Source organism: Manis javanica, chromosome 6 (genome assembly GCF_040802235.1).
Source record: "Manis javanica isolate MJ-LG chromosome 6, MJ_LKY, whole genome shotgun sequence".
NCBI classification, from domain to species: domain Eukaryota; kingdom Metazoa; phylum Chordata; class Mammalia; order Pholidota; family Manidae; genus Manis; species Manis javanica.
In genome coordinates this window covers 16,891,753-16,916,033 of record NC_133161.1, presented here as the reverse complement: position 1 = coordinate 16,916,033, position 24,281 = coordinate 16,891,753, and the positions used below count along the sequence as shown (strand labels likewise).

Here is a 24,281-nt window from a genome sequence, read left to right as displayed (position 1 = left end):
GTACAAATTTGTATGAAGTCGTGAACATGGACGGAGATATTTGCTGTGTTACTCAAATTTCCCATTTCCTTTTTACTGCCTGCTTCATCTTTTGATTTCTAAAATACTGAAGTTAGAAGTCTTTCCATTATGAATGTGGATGCACTTTCTTCTAGTATTTATGTCAGCTCAGCATATCACAAAGGTCTGTTGTTAAGTAAAGTTTCATGACTTTAGGGGCCTTTTATTGGTAAAAAAAAAAATTCCTTGGCCCTTTTAAAATGTGTTTGATCTTGAATTTGATTATGACTATTATCAGTACTATTATACCTTTGTTCCTATGATTTTCATTTGCCCACTCTATCTTTTTATCACTAGTTACATTGGTTTTTTCTTGTATATGTTCCTAGTTATAAAAGTTTATTAGGAAAAAGAGCCATTGTCCATTTCTTTGCTCCCCCATACCACTTGCCTCTCCCTAGAAATATCTTGTTGACTCTTAGGTGATTTCTTTGTCATTTTCCAGAACATCATTAAATAACAGGCTTGAGTTGCTGCTGCTTGATTTTTCTGTTGTGGATATTATCACATTATACAAGTTGACGACCTAGTTTTCTCTCACCCAGCTTGACTGTATATCCCAAGTCCACCATCATTTTGGTTAGGTCAATATTCACAATTATATTATGATATAAAGTTCAAATGTTATTTATACATTTCCACCTCCAGCTATGCCCATGTAGCAGGTAAAGAGACAAGGTCTACCAGTATAAGCAACTAGAAAACTAGACAAAATATGAAATAACTGGTTTCAAACATTGAACAACAGGTAGCAAACAGCAGGTCTGTAACATCTGAGGAAAAAATGAAGTAAGACCATGAAAACCATGAGTTTCCCATGTTTCTGCTCTTCTGGCACTTATTGGAACTTAGCACTGGGTCCAACAGTCACACTGAGCAGAGGGGGGCAATGATCAAAATTTGAAGAGGCTGAGGCAACTGAAATAGAAGTGGCAAATACCACAAAGAGAGAAACAGTCCAAAAAAAATTTTCAGAAATCTACATAGAGGAATCCTGTGGTAGCTTGTTTCCATAGGCAGCTCTGTGATGAAGACACCCTGGAAAAGTCCATGTCAATAATGAATTTAGGGAGGAAATAAAAAAAGTTATACTAATCACACATAAACCTTTACAGAACATAGATGAGGAAACATTTTCTAACTCTTTTGATAAAACCAGTATTACTTTGATACCACATCTAAAACATAAAAGAAAACCACAAATACCCCTCATGATACAGACATAAAAATCCTTCTGAATATATTAGCTAATTGAAAATAAAAAGGATAACATCATGATCAAATGAGGTTTTTCCTTGGAAAGGACAGGTTGATTCAAAAATCAACCAACCTAAATCACCATTTCAACTGAATGAAGGAGAAGACACATCATCAAAGCAGAAGAAGCATTTGACAAAATGCCAACTCCCATTCATAATTTAAAAATCTCAGTAAGCAAGGAATAAAAGAAAACTTTCTCAACCTGACCACCTCCAAAACCCTCAGTCAGCAGCATACCTAATAACACCTAATAATGAAATATTTGACACCTTCTGGTAATAAACAAGGATACCTGTTCTTACCACTTTTATCCAATGTTACACTGAAGGGCTTACCCAGTGCAATAAAGCAAAATAAATAAATAAAAAGCATAAGGGTTAGAAAGGAAAAAGCAAAACAGTCTTTATTCACAAAAGGCATGATCACTTATATAAAAAATCCTAAGGAATCTATTAAACAAAAAGCAATTCTTCTACATAATAGCAATGAACAATAGGAAAACAGAATTTTAAAAGCAGCATCATCTGCCATGGTTTCAAAAAACATAAAATAGATAAATGTAACAAAATATGTTGTAGTACTAGGTACACTGAAAACTACAGACACTGTAACTGTTGCATCTGCTTATTATTACACCAAAACCTCCCAAATTTTAAAAACCATTGGTTTGTTTTATAGTTAGAAGGGACTCAAAAGACTTACATTTGAATCCTAAACTTACTACCCACTAGTTTATGCCTCTTTAAAGGCCCAGATTCTGTAAATGTACAATGAGGACAGCATTAATAGCCTAGAATTGTGTTAAGGGCTCAAATAAATGAGTAACTATTACCTTCTGAACCAGAATTTCTCTGTTATTTTAATGCACGACCTCTTTTAGTAAACATCAAAACTTCTCTATTTTGTACTAGAAAATTAAAATGAATTTCCCCCCAGATATAATATTGAGTGTTTTTTTCCAATTTCATACCATCCTATCTGAATCCATTGCTTCTTTCCTCCTAATACTCAAACAAAAAGCACCACTGATCAAGTTAATCTTCTCAGGTAAGAAAACTAAAGGCTGACCAGAGAGGTTCTGTGTTACCAAGATCATATACTTAGTTAACAACAAAGTCAAGATTTGACTCAGATTCTCAGGGCAGTGTTATTTCCACTTCACTGTATCTTAAAAAAATCTTGCTACACATAATCTCACCTGTGGTTTCTAGATGGTTTTAAATCTACTTATATGCAAGGGGGAAAAACTGTACTCCACTTATTCTGGGTATTTACCTTTCTACATGCAGGACAAAGCCCATTTTCATCAGTGCGAATTCGATGCCAACAAAATCGGCAAATCTGGTAGCCACAGGTGCAAGGGAAAAAGTTGATATCATCTATCTCCAAGGGCTCCATGCAAAGAGGACATTCCACAGGGTCTTCCTTCACATCAGGACTGCGAGACATCTTCACGTTTATTAAACAGCAGCAAAAGTTTATAATAATTTAAGGGAGAAGGAAGTTCAGCACTGCGAACTAAAATGTAGAACTTCAAAGACCTGCATGAGAAGAAACAAAATATACTGTTTACTACTGGAAAAAATGGCAATTTTCAACAATGAATCATATTATCAAAAAATTTTGAAAAAAATTAATCAGACCAATTTTTGCTATCATCTCAGAAGAGATTTCAAAATGGAACTCTGAATTTTTTTGCATGTCAACATAAGAAGCCTAGTATTATTTTTGGATTCAATAAAAGACAAAGAACATCCCTTTTTCCTAGATAAAACAGTACGAACCATAGCATAGCATAGAGGAACAAATGATTTATATCAGTATCTTCAGCCTTAAAACACATTCTAAACTGTCTTTTGCCAATCTTGTTGACCTGAAAGCTAGGACTCCTGCCATGTAACTAAAGTTAAGAGTATTACAGTATTAAAAAATGTGTCACAATTTAAAAAATAACCCCAATGAAAGAGAGTCTACAGTCATCTATAATTACATGTTAATATACCTCACCACAGAAAACAAAGGCTGAAAAAAATATGACTCAGAACCTAATTGTTTACAATTAAATATGTATTAATATGCCAGCAAAAACTTATGGGAAAATAAGTACATGTTAAATAGAATACAAGTATTCCTATGGTAATGCTACAAAAAAACAGGGAAAAGGAAGAGACCAAATAGACCTCCATAAGTCTTCTGAAAAATTACATAATTTAGCTTTTTAGATTATGGAGAGTTGAAAATCTTTGAGTAACAATTTAGGCTAGTCACTGTTAAATAAAAACGTTAGACTGAAATCACTATAGGTTAAAAAATGATAAAATTTTGATTTGGGTCAAAACATAACTCAGTGGAATTCCTATCAAAATAATGGAGGATTTTTTGTTTTTATGTAATTTGATGAAACTAAAGTTTACATAAAAGACTAGATACATGAGATCTACTTCAGAACTTCTGGAGGGGAAATGTGGGAATTTGGGCTTTAAGATATGAAACATTACTACAAAGTTACAGTGATTTGAATAATTTGATACTGATACAAAAATAGACAAAAGATCAAAGAAACTAATTCTACAAATAGAACCATGAATTTGTGAGATTTTAGTATCTCATAAAGGTGTCATTACAAATTAATATGGCAAGGACAGACCAATTTATAAGTTGTAACAAGATACTGGTATATCCACTTTAAGGGGAAAAAACAGTATATTATCTCACATTTCAATCAAAATAAATCCTATATGATCTGTCTAAAGAGCTGTACACTGAAATGAACTATTAAGTGTTAGACGAAAACAACACACTTTTTAAAAATCTTGGAATACAGAAGGTCTAAGCAAAAACAGAAATTTAGAAGCCATAAAAGAAACACGACTGACTTAACATTGTGTAAAGAAAAAAATTAAAAGCAAGCCAACAAAATAAAGGATATATTCACTATATACAGTGAAGAGTTAGTGTCAAGAATATATAAAGAAATCCTACAAATCAATTTTCAAAAGGCAAATAAATCAGAAGAAAAAAAATGAGAACAGAATGAGTATTTCACAGAAGAATAAAAATCACAACATATGAAAAGATGATCAACCTCTTTAGTTAGTAACAGGGAGATAGCATTTCTTCTCCAAAGGCCTATCAATGGAAGTTAGTCTCCCTACACAGTAGAGCTTATCAATGATCAAATAACTTCCTCGCTGCAAAAAGGAAATGGGAGCACGAAAAATACCTGGTTGTAAGTTGTATAACTATTTAGTGGTGCAGCCTAGAATCATTCTACAAGTTTCAGCCCCAGAATCTGTGCTTTTAACCACTCCTTAATGCCATCCAAGAAACTCACACATTTCCACCAAGTACTTCGCTATGTTCTGCAGCACTGTTCACGAGAATAGAAAACTACAAAGTAACTGTCCATCAGTTGGGAAATCATTAAGTAAATAATGATACAGCCATAAGGCAGATAATGCTTTGAATCAGAAGATACCTATTATATAGTTATTACTTTTATTTTTAAAAAGCAAGCTGGAGACTAACATAAATATACAATTATTTCCATATAAATATATAAACCTGTATATATGTGTATATATTTGATGTGTTTCTCTAAGGAAATTAAGCATATAAAAAGGTTATATACCACAATGCAACCATATTACAGAAGATAAAATGGAGGTAAGTAGACTATTTTATTTTCAAAAAAATCTTTATTATTTGAATTTTTATAATAAACATATTGTTTTTATAATTCAAAACCAAAATTTAAAAAAAAAGAGGGCAACTATCTTCATCTCCTTTCAGAAAATTAAATTAAGTCTTTCACTAGTGGTTAGAAGATAAAATGAAATATGTTCATGTGAATCTATATAAAAAAATAAAAGGTTTTTTTAAAAGAAATAAATGGTGTATATATTCATAAACAATCCAGGAATCCTAGGCTGCAGACTCAGTTTGCCACTGTTTCATCATATATAATATGAGGGGGTTAGAGCAGATGTCTTACCTCCAGCTTAAATATCCCAGAACTGTATCTATAGAAAACACAGACTCAAACATAGATTCTACCAAAAGAAAACTAATAGAAGGATGCTGTCTATACTTCTAAATGTACTTTTGATTTAAGACATTATTTCCATAACTATAGTTTATTAGACTTTTTAGTGAAGCAATTTGTGGGATACTGGGAAGGAAACAATACACTGGGATTTAAAAACTGAAAAATACTCTAGAAAATAAAATACTATAAATAAAAGATGACAGAGATTTTGCTTATTGATTGCATCTGTCTTTTGATTTTATAAAAGTTTGCAGAAGTATGTATCTTCTGGTTTAGAGAGAGGAAAAAAATGGACAAAGAGCAGTAAGTCCCTTAAGATGGTTAATACAAAAGCAAGTACATTTTGTACACTTACTTTTAGCACCATGGAGAGACGCCAGGCAAGCCAGCTGGCAAGCATAAACACGTAAGGAGTAAAATGTGGGAGTCTGATGTTGTCAATACTGGAATACTAGGTAAAAGACATGCTTTCTGCATCATATCTTTCAGTAAGTAGCTATACAATCAAATAAGACATTTAATACCTCTAGGATTCAATCTGAAAAATGCTAAAAGATGCAAAATTTAAAGGAATTTCTTCTATGTAATCCCACTGAACTAAACTTAAAATAACCTTTGAAATAAACTCTCTCTCCTCCAAATACCCTAGCCCAAATTTTCATTTAGGAAAGAACAATTTTATTTCATTAGCCAGTCAACTAATATAAAAATAAAAGACAATGAACTGAAGCAATAAGACAAAGTTACAAGAACACAGAAATAAACATTTTTAAATGAAAAAGGGAAGTAAACTCAATGGCTTTCTAGATGAGGTATAAGGGTTCTTAGGACAGAAGTGATCAGTTTCTCATTCAGTAATCTTGGGGAAAAAAAAGTTCGTTTTCCCTCACATTACCTGATCCTCAACTTGGTAAGAACATACTTTCCCCTTTATAAAAGATAAAACTGAGGCTAACCAGTGACCCAGCCTTTAAGTGTTAAAGACACAATTCAAAAATAAGATTGCCAACTTCAAAACCCATGCCCTTTCCAACATGGTAAGACCTAAGTTATGACTTACTGATATTGCAGCTGCATATCCCTGGGTACGGAATTCAAATGTATAGAAAGTAAAAATGACATTAGTTTTTCAAAAATTTAAATTCTATAGGAAATCCTGACCTCATTATCTGAGTTCTTGCCCTCCATATCATCTGCAATAGCACAACATAGCATAAATTCTGACATACATAATGTTCGTGAATCACTAAAATTCTCATATACCATGCAAAGTACACAAAATAAAAATTATACACTAAAAATCATGCTAAAAAATAGTTTATCATTCATAAAGTGCTTCATAGATGGTTTTGTGCTTAGGACCCTGTTCAACAGATCTATATAACAATATACTATCAAATACAAAGCAGGGCAGCTGTTATGGAAAACAGTAGTGGTTCCTCAAAAAATTAACATAGAATTAGTAGTGTGATCCAGCAATGCCATTTCTGGGTATACACTGAGAGAACTGAAAGCAGGGACTCCCAACAGATACTTGTACTTGAAACAGGCAAATCCACTGACACAGAAAGTAGAATAGAAGTTACAAACAGATGGGGGAATGGGGAATCAGAGTTATTGCTTAAAGGGAACAGTTTCTGTTTGGAGTGATAAAAAGCTTTTACCAATAGAAAGTGGTGATAATTACCCAACATTGTGAATGTACTTAATGATGCTGATTTATACACTTAAAACATTTTGAAATGGCATATTCTATTACATAAATTTTATGATAAAAACAAAAGAGAAAAATATATGCTATACACAGCTAAATGGAGTACGTAACAATTTTTTTTCCCAAAAGTGTGGTTTATGAATTTGATGCCTAAAATCAGTTAACCCTTTAATTTTCTGGCCAATCTGGTGGCTGAAATTGTGCTCAGTTATATGTGTGTATGCTACAACTCCACTGAGTAGTTACATAGAAAGTTTACTCCTGAATATACAATATACTTGGAATTACATATACACTGTAATTACACATAACGGAAAGGTATTTATAGATATGAAATATAGAAGCACACACACTATCAACAGTATCTAGAATAGCACCTTAAGTTTCCATAAAAATCATATTCAATCCAATATATATAGAGAACTATGTAAACTAACATTTTTAAAAACCTGTAATATAGGTAAAATACCACACAGGTTATATTTCACTTAATCACTGTTTTTTAACTATAAAATTCTTGTTTCTTTAATAATCAGTCTATTCTCACTGGAATGGAAGCATCAGGAGAGCAGAGAAATCACCTAGTGCATCACATCTACACAGCTGGAAATGGCTGCTGGCAAAGAGTAAGAACTAATGTATTTGATGAATTAATAATAAATAAAAGGAATAAATTATTTGTGATATATCAGTTATGACTGACAACTCTCTTCAAAAATAGTAAACAACACTCTAAGTTGTCCATTATTTCTGAGTTAGGCACATATTTCACAAAGACAGCGAAGATGACAAAATATTCAAATCAAAGCCATGAAGAAATGCAACCTTTCCAAACAAATATTAAGACACCTAACACTTTGAAAATTCAAATTGATAACTTATGGGAAAAAATGAATTTTAAAAGAAAAATATTTACTATAAGTTTCCTTTAAATAAAAAGGTTTCCAAACACATTTAAAATGGTTCACATGAAAGTATCTAATTTAAAAGTTTGTAAGACATCTATGACAAAGCATAATAAACAGAACTTAAAAAAATTATTAGTTTTTTAAAGAAGGCAAAAGCACATTTAGTCTGTTATCAAGAAAGTCAACTGGTTTTAATTGTATCCAGTATGCCAATAACACTTACTAGTCCCCCTACATAAAAGGTTCTAACTTTATTAGAAAGTTAGCAGCTGGCCAATGTAGATTTTTGCCACTCTAATAGTTTTTTAAAAATCTTTGTTCATTCAGTGATTCATAAATAGGTATTAAACTCTTACTACAGTTCAAATTCTAGTCCAGGTTTTTGGGATTCATTAGAGACTGTAACAGGCAAAAGTCTCCACCCTGTTGCCTAACTTTTAATTGGGAGATCTAAACAAGTGTCATAATAAATCAATAAATTAAATAATATGGCAGAAGTTGATAATGTTGTGGGGGGAAAGTAGAATGTACGAGAGATGGGGTTCCAATTTAAGTAGGCCAGCTGGAATAGACTTCATTGAAAAGGTTAACATTTTAAAGGAAGTGAATGAATAAGCCATGCATATCTGAGAAAAAAACAGGCCAGGCATGAAAAAGTCAGTAGAGAGCCCCAAAGAGGGAACAAGCTTGAAGTACATGAAGAACAGCAAATCCGGAATGGCTGGACAAGAATAAACAAGGGGAAGAACAGCTTAAGATTAATTCAGAGATGTGTGTGTGTTGGGGGAGTGGGTGCATGATCTTGGAGGTTTTCATCATAGGCTGCTAGAACGTTGGCTTTCTTTGTGAAATATATGATGAGGACCAGAGAGTTTTAAAAAAAGGAATGAAATGAATTATACTTAAATTTTCAAAAGGTCTCTGGGTTCTACTTTCAGCATGACAGTATAAAGAGCTCTATTAATCACTTCCCAGCAAAACTGGTGAAATTATTTAAAACCAACCATTTAAAGTATCTGGAAATGATCCATACTTACTCAAGAAAACGTACTAAAATTCAGGAAAAACAGGAAAACTATGTTGTATTTGAACCAAAATGTGCTCCCTCTCTCTTTCCATTCCCCTTTCCAGCTCATTGAGACTGAAATTTCACTCCAGACTGGTGTAGCCAAGCCACAAGGCCCCCCTCACCAGAGTTACCAGTCAGAAAGCTATCTTCCCAGGAGGAGCAGAACATCAGCATTTCTCATCCTGCCCAAAGCTACCTGATGATGGAGCTAAATTCCAGGTGCAACTGATACGTGGGAGCTCCTCTTCCACCCAACTGCCACTCTTGGAAAAGTGGCCCTATGTTGCTGCTTCATGTGAAAACACTAGGACCCAGAAAGCCTTCCACCTAGCCACTTTGTAAAGCAAAGACCCCACACCAGGAAAGGCCAAAACAAGAAGACCTAAGTCTACTATATACCCCCGAAGAAGTGCTCAGTCACTAAACAAGGGGGTGTCACACAGACAGAAAAGCACAGCCCTGTCCCCACCACTCAGCGCCAGAGTCAGAGCCAGAGTCAGAGCTGAGACAGTGATTTTGTCAGGTAGGTGAAATAGGCCTTAAAACATAGCTCAAAATCTCCTCCAAAGGAAATGACTTTATTTGCAAGAGTGAAGTTGAAGCCTAAGAGCGATCTCAAAACCATGGAGGTAGTGATAAAAGATAAATGGGAGAAGTTACGTACAAGCTAAACTGTAAACCAGCTACTTTACAGAAAAGAATAGGGAGACTTTGAGAATAAGACAGCTGGGATGTGCTCTCCTGGAGTCAGAACAAAGTTTAAGCTCTGATCTCAAAACTATCCCTCCCTTCAAGTAAACTCAAATTTTTGGGATCAAGCTAGAAGCAATATATCTTCTAGAGAACTGTTGAAAACAACAGAGCAGTGAGCTGGCAATGAGTGGAGCTTAACGTCTGGGTGTGGTCAAGGAAAGAGACAGTGGGAGGGAGCCCTGCCAAAGCACTGTTACCCCAAGGTGCTATAGGCATTCCCAAATCTGCACCCCCCAGGAACACCACCAGCTGGTTAACACTGCAAGAAAGAACCAGACTTCACTACAAGAATCTACCCATTCTCTATAAACAAATAAGCAAGTAAGCATGACAAGCCCTGGGAGAGCTATGAAGAGAGGAGTACCCAGAGTTGCTACAATATTGAGTAAAATGTCCAGTTTCCTACCAGAAATTACAAACCATGCAAAGAACCAGCAAAGTATAACTTATACAGCAGGAAAAAGGCAGCAAAAGAAATTGCCTGTGAGAGCCACCAGATGTTGGGTTTAACAGGCAAGGACGTCAAAGGAGCCATTTTAAATCTGTTCAAAGAACTAAAGGAAATCATAATTAAAGAAGTAAAGGAATATATGATGATGTAACTTTAGTTAAAAAAATAGATATTATTTTTAAAAAAAGAAAAGAAAAAGAACAAAATGTAAATTTTGGAGTTGGAAAGTACAATGACTGAAGTAAATAAAGTCTTTAGAATGACTAACCATATTTTTCAACTGGCAGAAGAATGAACTGGCAAAAATCAATAGATCCAAAGAGAAACAGAATGAAGAAAAATGAACAAAGCTTCAGAGAAATGTAAAACATCATTAAGAAGGTGTAGGGAAAATGGAACTTTCTGACCAAGATTCCCACCTAGCCTTAATAGCACCCGTTGTGTATACAGTAAGAGCATGTTTGCACATTTATGGGATATTTACCAGCAACAGAGTTGCTGGTCAGTCACGGGAATACCTGTCCAGGGGAGGGGTAGAGAGGAAACACCCATTCTCTCCTCTGCCTGTGTTCCTGGTATGTAATTGGCCAGGCGTCCGCCAGTTACCAGGAACCAGCACACAAGAGTTGCTCCTGGAGCATGGGAGCAGGGAGGTGGGCCACTGCGAGAGCAGACAGAGTCGTGGAGCCCCGGTGCTCCTGGAGAATTAAGTCCAAGTGTGGGAGCAGGGAGCAAAGAGAGACTCAGACCTACTGCCTAGAGGATTAAGCTCATGCTGGGGAACAGAACCTACAGCCAGCCTGGGGAGCACATTTGAGCCAGCTCCATGCACCGAGCTTCCTATGACCACCATGAGAATAAAAGTGGTAGCCCATTTCACCCCCAACTTTTTGCCCTTGCCTTTCTTCAGTCTCACAGAATTCACAGAGAACTTGCCCAGGCAGGGAACTGCCTCCTCCCAGAGCTAAAGAAGATCACCATGCACACACTGGGAATATCTGGAGAGGAAAGGAGAAGAAACAATATATGAAAAACAGCTTTTAAAAAAATAAACGACTATAGACAGTAATACAAGAACTTAGATGAATCTCACAAACTTAATATTGAGCAAAGGAAATAAGAATATAACTGTGGCCATATAAGTTTCAACAAATAATAGGAATCCACAGGTGCAAAGTCAGGACAGTGATTGCCTCTGGATAGAAGGAAGAGGACAATAAGCAGGAAGACATATACTGGGGAGGTGGTATTCTGAGGTACTTGAAATAGAAATTCTATTTTTATTTTATCTTTTTTAATTGTGGCAAAGCTATTTTTTTTTTTTTTTTTGGCTTAAACAACAGGAATTTATTTTCTCCAGTTCTGGAGTCTGGAACTTCAAGATCAAGGTGCCAGCAGGGCTGGTTTCTGTGAGGCCTCTCTCCTTGGTTTACACATAGCCATCTTCTTCCTGTGTCCTCATATGGCCTTTTTTCTGTACACCTACATCCCTGATTTTTCTTCTTCCTTTTTTTATTAACATATTATTGATATACACTCTTATGAGGGTCAGAAATTCTATTTTTAACCTGAGAAGTGGTTACAAAGAGGTTTGCTTTATAATCAAACTGCACATGTTTTATAGGTACACACTTTATTTATGAATATATATATATATATTTTTTTCAGTCTTAAGAGAAAGATAATAGCTGCAAGTCTACTACAACAGTTAAAAATAATCCCCAGGCCCATAAAGCATAAAATACCCAAGGGAGATCAACAAACCCACACCCAGATACAGACAGTAAAACTCAGAACACTAAAGGCAACAAGAATCTTAAAGCAGTCATTATGAAATGATCCTTTACCAAATGGAATAATAATTAGAACTGCAGCAGACTTCGCAACAACCAACATCTGATGCCAGGAGGGAAAGACATACATTCAAGCTACAGAGAGAAAACTACTGTTGACCTACAATTGTGCTCCTAGGAAACAATAACCCTTAAGAATGAGAGTAAATTAAAGTGACAATTTTTGAGATAATTGAGATTTTCACATGGACTAATCAATAATAAATGATATTAAGGAATTACTGTTAAGTATGACAGTGATGCTATATTTATTTTTTTAACTTTTCTATGGAGGATACATTCTGAAGTATTTACAGACGTCCTGATAGGATATCTCAGCAGGAAAGACACACAGAATGGGGAAAGTTGAAACTAGAATAGCAAAATATCCTTAATTATGGAAACTGAGCAATGAAATTAAATGGGTTTCATTATATTCTTTGGTCTACTTTCACGTATGTTTAAAAATATTCATGTATGTTTAAAATTAATAAAAGGAGAATAAATTAAAAATTAAAACAAATAAACAAAAATAGACAATTTACCAGTGACCTTCCACTAAAGGAGCTTCTAAACATGTTCTTCAAGAAGAAAATGATCTCAGAAGGACAGTCAGAGATTAAAGAAGAATGGTGAGGAAGGAATATGGTAAAAATGCATATAAACTGAATCAACATATTTCTGTATAGAATAACATAATTTTTTAGCTTTAACAAGGATAAAATACTTAATAATAACATACCAGTTGGGAGAGTGATGTAAGATAAACTGCTATAAACCCCGATTTTAAAACATAAGAATGGTAAAATTTCAAGGGTAACCATATACTCTCTCTGATTTACTAATTCCACTTTATTTTCCTTAGAGAAATAGTTGCACATTTCAATGAGGAGGCATGTGCAAACAGTTCCAGCATTGTCTGTAACAGCAAAATACTGGAAACCTAAATGTCTATCAATAGGCAATGGCAAAATTATGGTATATGAAATACTGTATAAAAGTTTAAAGGACTAAGGTAGATCTGTACATGCAAACTTACTAAATTAAAAACGCTAATTGCAGGTACTGTGTAACAGTTTTTACATTTAGAAAGAAATTGTGTTTTCCATATACACAAATATAACTGTAAATGCAGATTCATAGAAAAATTATATACAAGCTGGTAACGGCTATATCTATGAAAGCAATTAATGAAATGGGATGGACTGAAAATGAGCCTTACCATTCACAAATTCATCAAAAAGAATAAAATACCTAGGCATAAACCTAACCAAGAAAGTGAAAGACCTTTGAAACTACAAGACACTCACGAGAGAAATTAAAGAAGATACCAATAAATGGAAACACATCTTGTGTTCATGGATAAGAATAATTAATATTCTCAAAATGACCATTCTGCCTAAAGCAATCTATAGATTCAATGCAATTCCTATCAAAATACCAACAGCATTCTTCAACAAACTAGAGAAAATCGTCTTAAAAGTCATATGGAACCAAAAAAGACCTCAAATAGCCAAAGCAATCCTGAGAAGGAAGAATAAAGCAGGGGGAATTATGCTCCGCAACTTCAAGCTCTACAACAAAGCCACAGTAATCAAGACAATTTGGTACTGGCACAAGAACAGACCCATAGACCAATGGAACAGACTAGAGAGCCCTGATATAAATCCAACCATATATGGTCAATTAATATATGATAAAGGAGCCATGGACATACAATGGGGAAATGACAGCCTCTTCAACAGCTGGTGTTGGCAAAACTGGACAACTACATGCAAGACAATGAACCTGGATTATTGTTTAAACCCATACACAAAAGTAAACATGAAATTGATCAAAGACTTGAATGTAAGTCATGAAACCATAAAACTCTTAGAAGACAACATGGGCAAACATCTCCTGAATATAAGCATGAGCAACTTCTTCTTGAATGCATCTCCTCGAACAAGGGAAAGAAAAGCAAAAATGAACTCATGGGACTACATCAAACTAAAAAATTTCTGTACGGCAAAGGACACCATCAACAGAACAAAAAGGCATCCTACAGGATGGGAGAATATATTTGTAAATGACATATCTGACAAGTATTTAACATCAAAAATATATAAAGAACTTACACGCTTCAACACCCAAAAAGCAAATAACCCAATTAAAAAATGGGTGGAGGATATGAAGAGACAGTTCTTCAAAGAAGAAATTCACATGGCCAACAGACACATGAAAAGATGCTCCACATCACTAATCATCAGTGAAATGCAAATGAAAACCACAATGAGACATCACCTCATACCAGTTAGGATGGCCAGCACTGAAAAGACTAAGAACAACAAATGCTGGTGAGGATGTGGAGAAAGGGGAACCCTCCTACATTGCTGGTGGAAATGTAAGCTAGTTCAACCATTGTGGAAAGCAATATGGAGGTTCCTCAAAAAGCTAAAAGTAGAAATACCATTTGACCCGGGAATCCCACTCCTAGGAATTTACCCAAAGAATACAACTTCTTAGATTCAAAAAGATATATGCACCCCTATGTTTATTGCAACACTTTTTACAATAGCCAAGATATGAGCAACCTAACTGTCCATCACTAGATGAATGGATAAAGAAGATGTGGTACATAAACACAATGGAATACTATTCAGCCATAAGAAGCAAATCCTACCATACACAACAACATGGATGGAGGCGGAGGACATTATGCTCAGTGAAATAAGCCAGGTGGAGAAAGACAAATGCCAAATGATTTCCCTCATTTGTGGAGTATTACAATGAAGCAAAACTGAAGGAACAAAATGGCAGCAGACTCAGAGACTCCAAGAATGAACTAGTGGTTACCAAAGGGGAGGCATGTGGGAGGGTGGGTGGGGAGGGAGGGAGTAGGGGATTGAGGGGTATTATGTTTAGCACACATGGTGTGGGGGATCATGGAGAGAACAGTGTAGCACAGAGAAGGCACATAGTGAATCTGTGGCATCTTCCTGCACTGATGGACAGTGACTGCATTGGGGCATGTGGGGGACTTGATAATATGGGTAAATGTAGTAACCACAATGTTTTTTCATGTGTAACCTTCATAAGAGTGTATATCAATCATACCTTAATAAAAAATTTAAAAAAAAATTAATGTATATTATACGCTCAATGCAATTCAAATCAAAATCCATATGGGCTTTTTTAGGTAGAAATTGGAAAACTGATTGTAAAATTTATATGGAAATGTAAAGAATCTAGAATACTCAAGCAATCTTGAAGAACAAAGTTGGGGAGCTACACAACCAGACTTAAAGGCTTAATATAAAGTTACAGTAATCAAAACAGTAAGGCCATCTGCGGTACTTAATTTCTGGACAGACACCAATAAAATCAAAAGAGAAAGACAGGTCTTTTCCATACATGACATTGAAGAAACTGAGTATCTATGTGGTAAAAAAGTGAACCTCTACCTAACATCACATACATAATTTCAGATAAATCACCAGTTAAATGTGAGTGCCAAATTATGTACGGCTGAAAAAACTCATCTCAAATATATGAAGAACCCCTGAAAATAAAGAGACATAACCTATTTAAAAATAAATGAGAATATAAAGTTTTTAGGAAAACAGGATGACTTTGGATAGAGAAAAGATTTATTGGCACACAAAAGGCAGTAAGTATAGAATTAAAAACTGGTAAAAATGGACTTCAAAAGTAAAGCCTTCTGGGGCGGGAGCCAAGATGGCGGCGTGAGTAGAGCAGTGGAAATCTCCTCCCAAAAACACATAGAGCTATGAAAATATAACAAAGAAAAATCTTCCTAAAATAGAGACCACAGGACACAGGACAACATCCAGACCACATCCACACCTGCAAGAACCCAGCGCCTTGTGAAGGGGGTAAGATACAAGCCCCAGCCCGGCGGGACCCGAGCGCCCCTCCCCCCGGCTCCCGGCGGGTGGAGAGAAACCGGAGCAGTTTTTTTTTTTGGCGAGCGCTTTTTGGAAGCCTTAGAGGGACGGGCCCCCGTTGCTGGGGAGGCAGGGTGGCGGGACCGGTGAGGAGGTGCCTGGGAACGGCGCCGGAGGACAAAGAATATCCCGCGTTTCTCCCTGCGAGACCTGGGGGCGGGTGCCTGAGACGGGTGCCTGAGGACAGAGGAGGTCGCGCGTTTTTCCCCTTTTTTTTTTTTTTTCTCTTTTTGGCAAGCGCTTTTTGGAAGCCTTGAAGGGACGGGGACCCCAGTGCTAGGGAGGCACGGTGGCGGGACTGGTGAGCGGGTGGCTGGGACCGGCGCCTGAGGACAAAGAATATCCCCCGTTTTTCCCTGCGGGACCGGTGGGCGGGTGCCTGAGACCGGCACTTGAGGACAGAGGAAATCGCGCGTTTTTCCCCTTTTTTTTTTCTCTTTTCTGCGAGTGCTTTTTGGAAGCCTAAAAGGGACAGGGACCCCGGTGCTAGGGAGGCAGGGCGGCGGGACTGGTGAGCGGGTGCCTGGGACCGGCACCTGAGGACAAAGAATATCCCGCATTTTTCCCTGTGGGACCGGTGGGTGGGTGCCTGAGACCAGCACCTGAGGACGGAAGAAATCGCGCGTTTTTCCCCTTTTTTTTTCTCTCTTTTTGCCAAGTGCTTTTTGGAAGCCTTGAAGGGACAGGGACCCCGGTGCTAGGGAGGCAGGGCGGCGGGACTGGTGAGCGGGTGCGTGGGACCAGTGCCTGAGGACCAAGAATATTGAGCGTTCCTTCCCTGCGGGACCGGTGGGTGGGTGCTTTTTGGAAGCCTTGAAAGGACAGGGACCCTGGTGCTAGGGAGACAGGGCAGCAGGACCAGTGCGCGGGTGCCTGGGACCGGCACCTGAGGAAAAAAAAAAAAAAAATCGCGTGTTTTTTCTTTTTTTTTTCCTTTCTGTTCCCTCTCTCATTGTTGCTGTTGTTGTTTTGGTTTGGAGAGTGCTTTTTGGAAATCTTAAAGGGGCAGGACAGGTCACTTAGACCAGAAGCAGGGAATCTGGGGATCTCTGGGCACTCTAACCCCCTGGGCAGCAGGGAGCACAGAGGCCCCTTACGGAGATAAATAGTCTCCTGGCTGCTCCCCCTCTAACGGGGCTCCACCATTTTGGAGGAACAGCCCCAGCCAGGCCAAGCCCACAGCAACAGTGGAGATAAACCCCAAAGCAACTGGGCAGGAAGCAGAAGCCCTGTCTGCGCACAGCTGCCCAGCACAAGCCACTAGAGGTCGCTATTCTCCCAGGAAAAGGCTACAAACCAACAAGAAGGGAAGCTCTTCCAGCGGTCACTTGTACCAGCTCTGCAGACTATCTCTATCACCATGAAAAGGCAAAACTACAGGCAGACAAAGATCACAGAGACAACACCTGAGAAGGAGACAGACCTAACTAGTCCTCCTGAAAAAGAATTCAAAATAAAAATCATGAACATGCTGACAGAGATGCAGAAAAAAATGCAAGAGCAATGGGATGAGATGCAGAGAAAAATGCAAGAGCAGTGGGATGAGATGCAGAGAAAAATGCAAGAGCAGTGGGATGAAGTCCGGAAGGAGATCACAGATGTCAGGAAAGAGATCACAGAAGTGAAACAATCCCTGGAAGGATTTATAAGCAGAATGGATAAGATGCAAGAGGCCATTGAAGGAATAGAAGCCAGAGAACAGGAACGTATAGAAGCTGACATAGAGAGAGATAAAAGGATCTCCAGGAATGAAACAACACTAAGAGAAATATGTGACCAATACAAAAGGAAAAACATTCGTATTATAGGGATACCAGAAGAGGAAGAAAGAGGAAAAGGGATAGAAAGTGTCTTTGAAGAAATAATTGCTGAAAACTTCCCCAAACTGGGGGAGGAAATAATCGAACAGACCATGGAATTATACAGAACCCCCAACAGAAAGGATCCAAGGAGGACAACACCAAGACACATAATAATTAAAATGGCAAGGATCAAGGACAAGGAAAGAGTTTTAAAGGCAGCTAGAGAGAAAAAGGTCACCTATAAAGGAAAACCAATCAGGCTAACATCAGACTTCTCAACAGAAACCCTACAGGCCAGAAGAGAATGGCATGATATACTTAATGCAATGAAACAGAAGGGCCTTGAACCAAGGATACTGTATCCAGCACGACTATCATTTAAATATGATGGTGGGATCAAACAATTCCCAGACAAGCAAAAGCTGAGGGAATTTGCTTCCCACAAACCACCTCTACAGGGCATCCTACAGGGACTGCTCTAGATGGGAGCACCCCTAAAAAGAGCACAGAACAAAACACACAACATATGAAGAAGGGAGGAGGAAGAATAAGAAGGGAGAGAAGAAAAGACTCTCCAGACAGTGTATATAACAGCTCAATAAGCGAGCTAAGTTAGGCAGTAAGATACTAAAGAAGCTAACCTTGAACCTTTGGTAACCACGAATCTAAAGCCTGCAATGGCAATAAGTACATATCTTTCAATAGTCACCCTAAATGTAAATGGACTTAATGCACCAATCAAAAGACATAGAGTAATAGAATGGATAAAAAAGCAAGACCCATCTATATGCTGCTTACAAGAAACTCACCTTAAACCCAAAGATAAGCATAGACTAAAAGTCAAGGGATGGAAAAACATATTTCAGGCAAACAACAGTGAGAAGAAAGCAGGGGTTGCAGTACTAATATCAGACAAAATAGACTTCAAAACAAAGAAAGTAACAAGAGATAAAGAAGGCCACTACATAATGATAAAGGGCTTAGTCCAACAAGAGGATATAACCATTCTAAATATATATGCACCCAATACAGGAGCACCAGCATATGTGAAGCAAATACTAACAGAACTAAAGAGGGAAATAGACTGCAATGCATTCATTGTAGGAGACTTCAACACACCACTCACCCCAAAGGATAGATCCACCGGGCAGAAAATAAGTAAAGACACACAGGCACTGAACAACACACTAGAACAGATGGACCTAATAGACATCTATAGAACTTTACATCCAAAAGCAACAGGATATACATTCTTCTCAAGTGCACATGGAACATTCTCCAGAATAGACCACATACTAGCTCACAAAAAGAGCCTCAGTAAATTCCACAATATTGAAATTCTACCAACCAATTTTTCAGACCACAAAGGTATGAAAGTAGAAATAAATTCTACAAAGAAAACAAAAAGGCTCACAAACACATGGAAGCTTAACAACATGCTACTAAATAATCAATGGATCAATGAACAAATCAAAATAGAGATCAAGGAATATATAGAAACAAATGACAACAACAACACTAAGCCCCAACTTCTGTGGGATGCAGCGAAAGCAGTCTTAAGAGGAAAGTATATAGCAATCCAGGCACACTTGAAGAAGGAAGAACAATCCCAAATGAATAGTCTAACATCACAATTATTAAAACTGGAAAAAGAAGAACAAATGAGGCCTAAAGTCAGCAGAAGGAGGGACATAATAAAGATCAGAGAAGAAATAAACAAAATTGAGAAGAATAAAACAATAGCAAAAATCAACGAAACCAAGAGCTGGTTCTTTGAGAAAATAAACAAAATAGATAAGCCTCTAGCCCAACTTATTAAGAGAAAAAGAGAGTCAACACAAATCAACATAATCAGAAATGAGAATGGAAAAATCACGACAGACTCCACAGAAATACAAAGAATTATTAAAGACTACTATGAAAACCTATATGCCAACAAGCTGGAAAACCTAGAAGAAATGGACAACTTCCTAGAAAAATACAACCTCCCAAGACTGACCAAGGAAGAAACACAAAAGTTAAACAAACCAATTACAAGCAAAGAAATTGAAACAGTAATCAAAAAACTACCCAAGAACAAAACCCCGGGGCCGGACGGATTTACCTCGGAATTTTATCAGACACACACAGAAGACATAATACCCATTCTCCTTAAAGTGTTCCACAAAATAGAAGAAGAGGGAATACTCCCAAACTCATTCTATGAAGCCAACATCACCCTAATACCAAAACCAGGCAAAGACCCCACCAAAAAAGAAAATTACAGACCAATATCCCTGATGAACGTAGATGCAAAAATACTCAATAAAATATTAGCAAACAGAATTCAACAGTATATCAAAAGGATCATACACCATGACCAAGTGGGGTTCATCCCAGGGATGCAAGGATGGTACAACATTCGAAAATCCATCAACATCATCCACCACATCAACAAAAAGAAAGACAAAAACCACATGATCATCTCCATAGATGCTGAAAAAGCATTTGACAAAATTCAACATCCATTCATGATAAAAACTCTCAGCAAAATGGGAATAGAGGGCAAGTACCTCAACATAATAAAGGCCATATATGATAAACCCACAGCCAGCATTATACTGAACAGCGAGAAGCTGAAAGCATTTCCACTGAGATCGGGAACCAGACAGGGATGCCCACTCTCCCCACTGTTATTTAACATAGTACTGGAGGTCCTAGCCACGGCAATCAGACAAAACAAAGAAATACAAGGAATCCAGATTGGTAAAGAAGAAGTTAAACTGTCACTATTTGCAGATGATATGATACTGTACATAAAAAACCCTAAAGACTCCACTCCAAAACTACTAGAACTGATATCGGAATACAGCAAAGTTGCAGGATACAAAATCAACACACAGAAATCTGTAGCTTTCCTATACACTAACAACGAATCAATAGAAAGAGAAATCAGGAAAACAATTCCATTCACCATTGCATCAAAAAGAATAAAATACCTAGGAATAAACCTAACCAAGGAAGTGAAAGACTTATACTCTGAAAACTACAAGTCACTCTTAAGAGAAATTAAAGGGGACACTAATAAATGGAAACTCATCCCATGCTCATGGCTAGGAAGAATTAATATCGTCAAAATGGCCATCCTGCCGAAAGCAATATACAAATTTGATGCAATCCCTCTCAAATTACCAGCAACATTCTTCAATGAATTGGAACAAATAATTCAAAAATTCATATGGAAACACCAAAGACCCCGAATAGCCAAAGCAATCCTGAAAAAGAAGAATAAAGTAGGGGGGATCTCACTCCCCAACTTCAAGCTCTACTACAAAGCCATAGTAATCAAGACAATTTGGTACTGGCACAAGAACAGAGCCACAGACCAGTGGAACAGATTAGAGACCCCAGAAATTAACCCAAACATATATGGTCAATTAATATTTGATAAAGGAGCCATGGACATACAATGGCAAAATGACAGTCTCTTCAACAGATGGTGCTGGCAAAACTGGACAGCTACATGTAGGAGAATGAAACTGGACCATTGTCTAACCCCATATACAAAGGTAAACTCAAAATGGATCAAAGACCTGAATGTAAGTCACGAAACCATTAAACTCTTGGAAAAAAACATAGGCAAAAACCTCTTAGACATAAACATGAGTGATCTCTTCTTGAACATATCTCCCCGGGCAAGGAAAACAACAGCAAAAATGAGCAAGTGGGACTACATTAAGCTGAAAAGCTTCTGTACAGCGAAAGACACCATCAATAGAACAAAAAGGAACCCTACAGTATGGGAGAATATATTTGAAAATGACAGATCTGATAAAGGCTTGACGTCCAGAATATATAAAGAGCTCACACGCCTCAACAAACAAAAAACAAATAACCCAATTAAAAAATGGGCAGAGGAACTAAACAGAAAGTTCTCCAAAAAAGAAATACAGATGGCCAAGAGACACATGAAAAGATGCTCCACATCGCTAATTATCAGAGAAATGCAAATTAAAACTACAATGAGGTATCACCTCACACCAGTAAGGATAGCTGCCATCCAAAAGACAAACAACAACAAATGTTGGCGAGGCTGTGGAGAAAGGGGAACCCTCCTACACTGCTGGTGGGAATGTAAATTAGTTCAACCATTGTGGAAAGCAGTATGGAGGTGCATCAAAATGCTCAAAACAGACCTACCATTTGACCCAGGAATTCCACTCCTAGGAATTTACCCTAAGAACGCAGCAATCAAGTTTGAGAAAGACAGATGCACTCCTATGTTTATCGCAGCACTATTTACAATAGCCAAGAATTGGAAGCAACCTAAATGTCCATCTGTAGATGAATGGATAAAGAAGATGTGGTACATATACACAATGGAATACTACTCAGCCATAAGAAGTGGAAAAATCCAACCATTTGCAGCAACATGGATGGAGCTGGAGAGTATTATGCTCAGTGAAATAAGCCAAGCGGAGAAAGAGAAATACCAAATGATTTCACTCATCTGAGGAGTATAGGAACAAAGGAAAAACTGAAGGAACAAAACAGCAGCAGAATTACAGAACCCAAAAATGGACTAACAGGTACCAAAGGGAAAGGAACTGGGGAGGATGGGTGGGCAGGGAGGGATAAGGGGGGGGAAGAAGAAGGGGGGTATTAAGATTAGCATGCATGGGGGGGAGGGAGAAAGGGGAGGGTGGGCTGCACAACACAGAGAGGACAAGTAGTGACTCTACAACATTTTGCTAAGCTGATGGACAGTAACCGTAATGTGGTTGTTAGGGGGGACCTGATATAGGGGAGAGCATAGTAAACATAGTATTCTTCAGGTAAGTGTAGATTAAAAATTTAAAAAAAAAAAAAAAAGAAAGAAAGAAAGAAAAGGGGGATTACTCCTTAACAGGATAAAACTATTGGTAAATCAAAGATCAACGCATGCTTTAAATATCCTTAATGTTGATCACTTAAAGGGTGTCAGATGATCAGCTATGGAGGTACTCTTTTCTGATAATATTCCTTTCTCTTAATTAAAAAAAAAAAAAAAAAAAAGCAGTTACTGTGTGCTGACCTCCAATGAGTTCTGCACAGTGGTATAGAGGGCATGTCAAAGTGTGGGCAAAGGGTCTGTTTGTTTCTACGCAGAAGATCAAGGCCTAGCTTGGATACCCAGAAAATGAACTAAGATACGATATGAGGAGGAGCTTCCGGCATCAGCACTCTCTGGAGGACTCGTGCCGGGGGATGATCATCAAAAAGCCTCCACAGGGATCCGGACGATGCTGCGGTTGTGGCTGCATCCAGCCCACCATCTCCTGGACTTGCCATAAGAAGGAGGAGGGAGATGTCTAGGCTGGCATGTGCATACAGTGAGACAACGAATTTGACTGGATCTGTACTGTTGGAACTCAACCAGGAGTTGGGAGGGGTGCAAGTTGTAGCACCCCAAAATCTCATGACTATAGACTATCTATGGTTAAAAGAACATATGGGATGTGAACAGATCCCAGAAATGGGCTGCTTTAATTTGTCTGATGGTTCAAGTACAGTTGGAAAATATCCATCATATCATAGATAAATTTTCACAAATGCCTAGGGTGCCTAAATGGTTTTCTTGGCTTCACTGGAGATGGCTGGTAATTATAGATTTGCTTTGTTTATGTCACCGTATTCCTATTATGTCAATATGTGTGTGCAAATTAGTTAGTAGTTTAAAACCTATACATACTTAAGGTACTATACAAGAAGATATGTCAAAGAAATAATCAATCCTCCCAAGTTTCCTTCATATGCTACATCTATAGCTTTTCTTCTTCCTTCCTAATTACAAACCTTAAATAGAATTCGTGCCTCATATCGAATTTACCGAGTATCATAATTCCTCCAGGTGGTAAAGATACCTCGAGACAAGTGCTGGGCATAGAAGCCACAGGGCATAAATCTGCAAAGAAGTAAAAAGCTAACCTTTGCAAACAATATGGCTTCTCTCTCACTTACCAACTTTACATTTCCCTGTATGGCCCCGGAAGATGACTGGTTAGCCAGAGACGGGTAAGATTCCTCAAGGGAGGAACAACCTAAGACAGGCACAGTCGCAGGGGGGCCATCAGGTGAGAATTTGGGGATCAACAGAGGTGAGGCTCAGAACCTCACCCCCCCTGCTTTGAGAGAAATCTTCTGCATCCGTGGATGTCTTGCTGCCCTTGTCTAGCCTGGATTAATACTTAGTCCATAGGCACACACCTGATCATCTGATCATCTACATTTGCCTTCTTACAGCACTAAACTATGTTTTCTACCTTTATCTTGCATCTACCTACCACTTCAGCATTTTATTAAAAATAAAAATAATAATAATAATAGGAGAAATGTGGGATCAACATATAAATCAAGTACAAAAATCAAATGAATATTCATATTTGACCTGATGGTTTATAGGTCATATTGCATGATCA

The 24,281-nt window shown here is 37.5% G+C and overlaps 1 protein-coding gene across 9 annotated transcripts in view; it reads right to left on the bottom strand.

Moving 5' to 3' along the window:
- CNOT4 (CCR4-NOT transcription complex subunit 4) overlaps nt 1-24,281 on the bottom strand; it is a 135,648-nt gene that overhangs the window by 64,943 nt on the left and 46,424 nt on the right. For all 9 annotated transcript variants that reach the window (XM_073238400.1, XM_073238406.1, XM_073238404.1 and 6 more), the window contains exon 2: nt 2,596-2,861. In XM_073238400.1, the coding sequence (XP_073094501.1) occupies nt 2,596-2,769 (174 nt within the window). In that variant the 5' untranslated portion in view covers nt 2,770-2,861. The remainder of the gene's footprint in view (nt 1-2,595; nt 2,862-24,281) is intronic.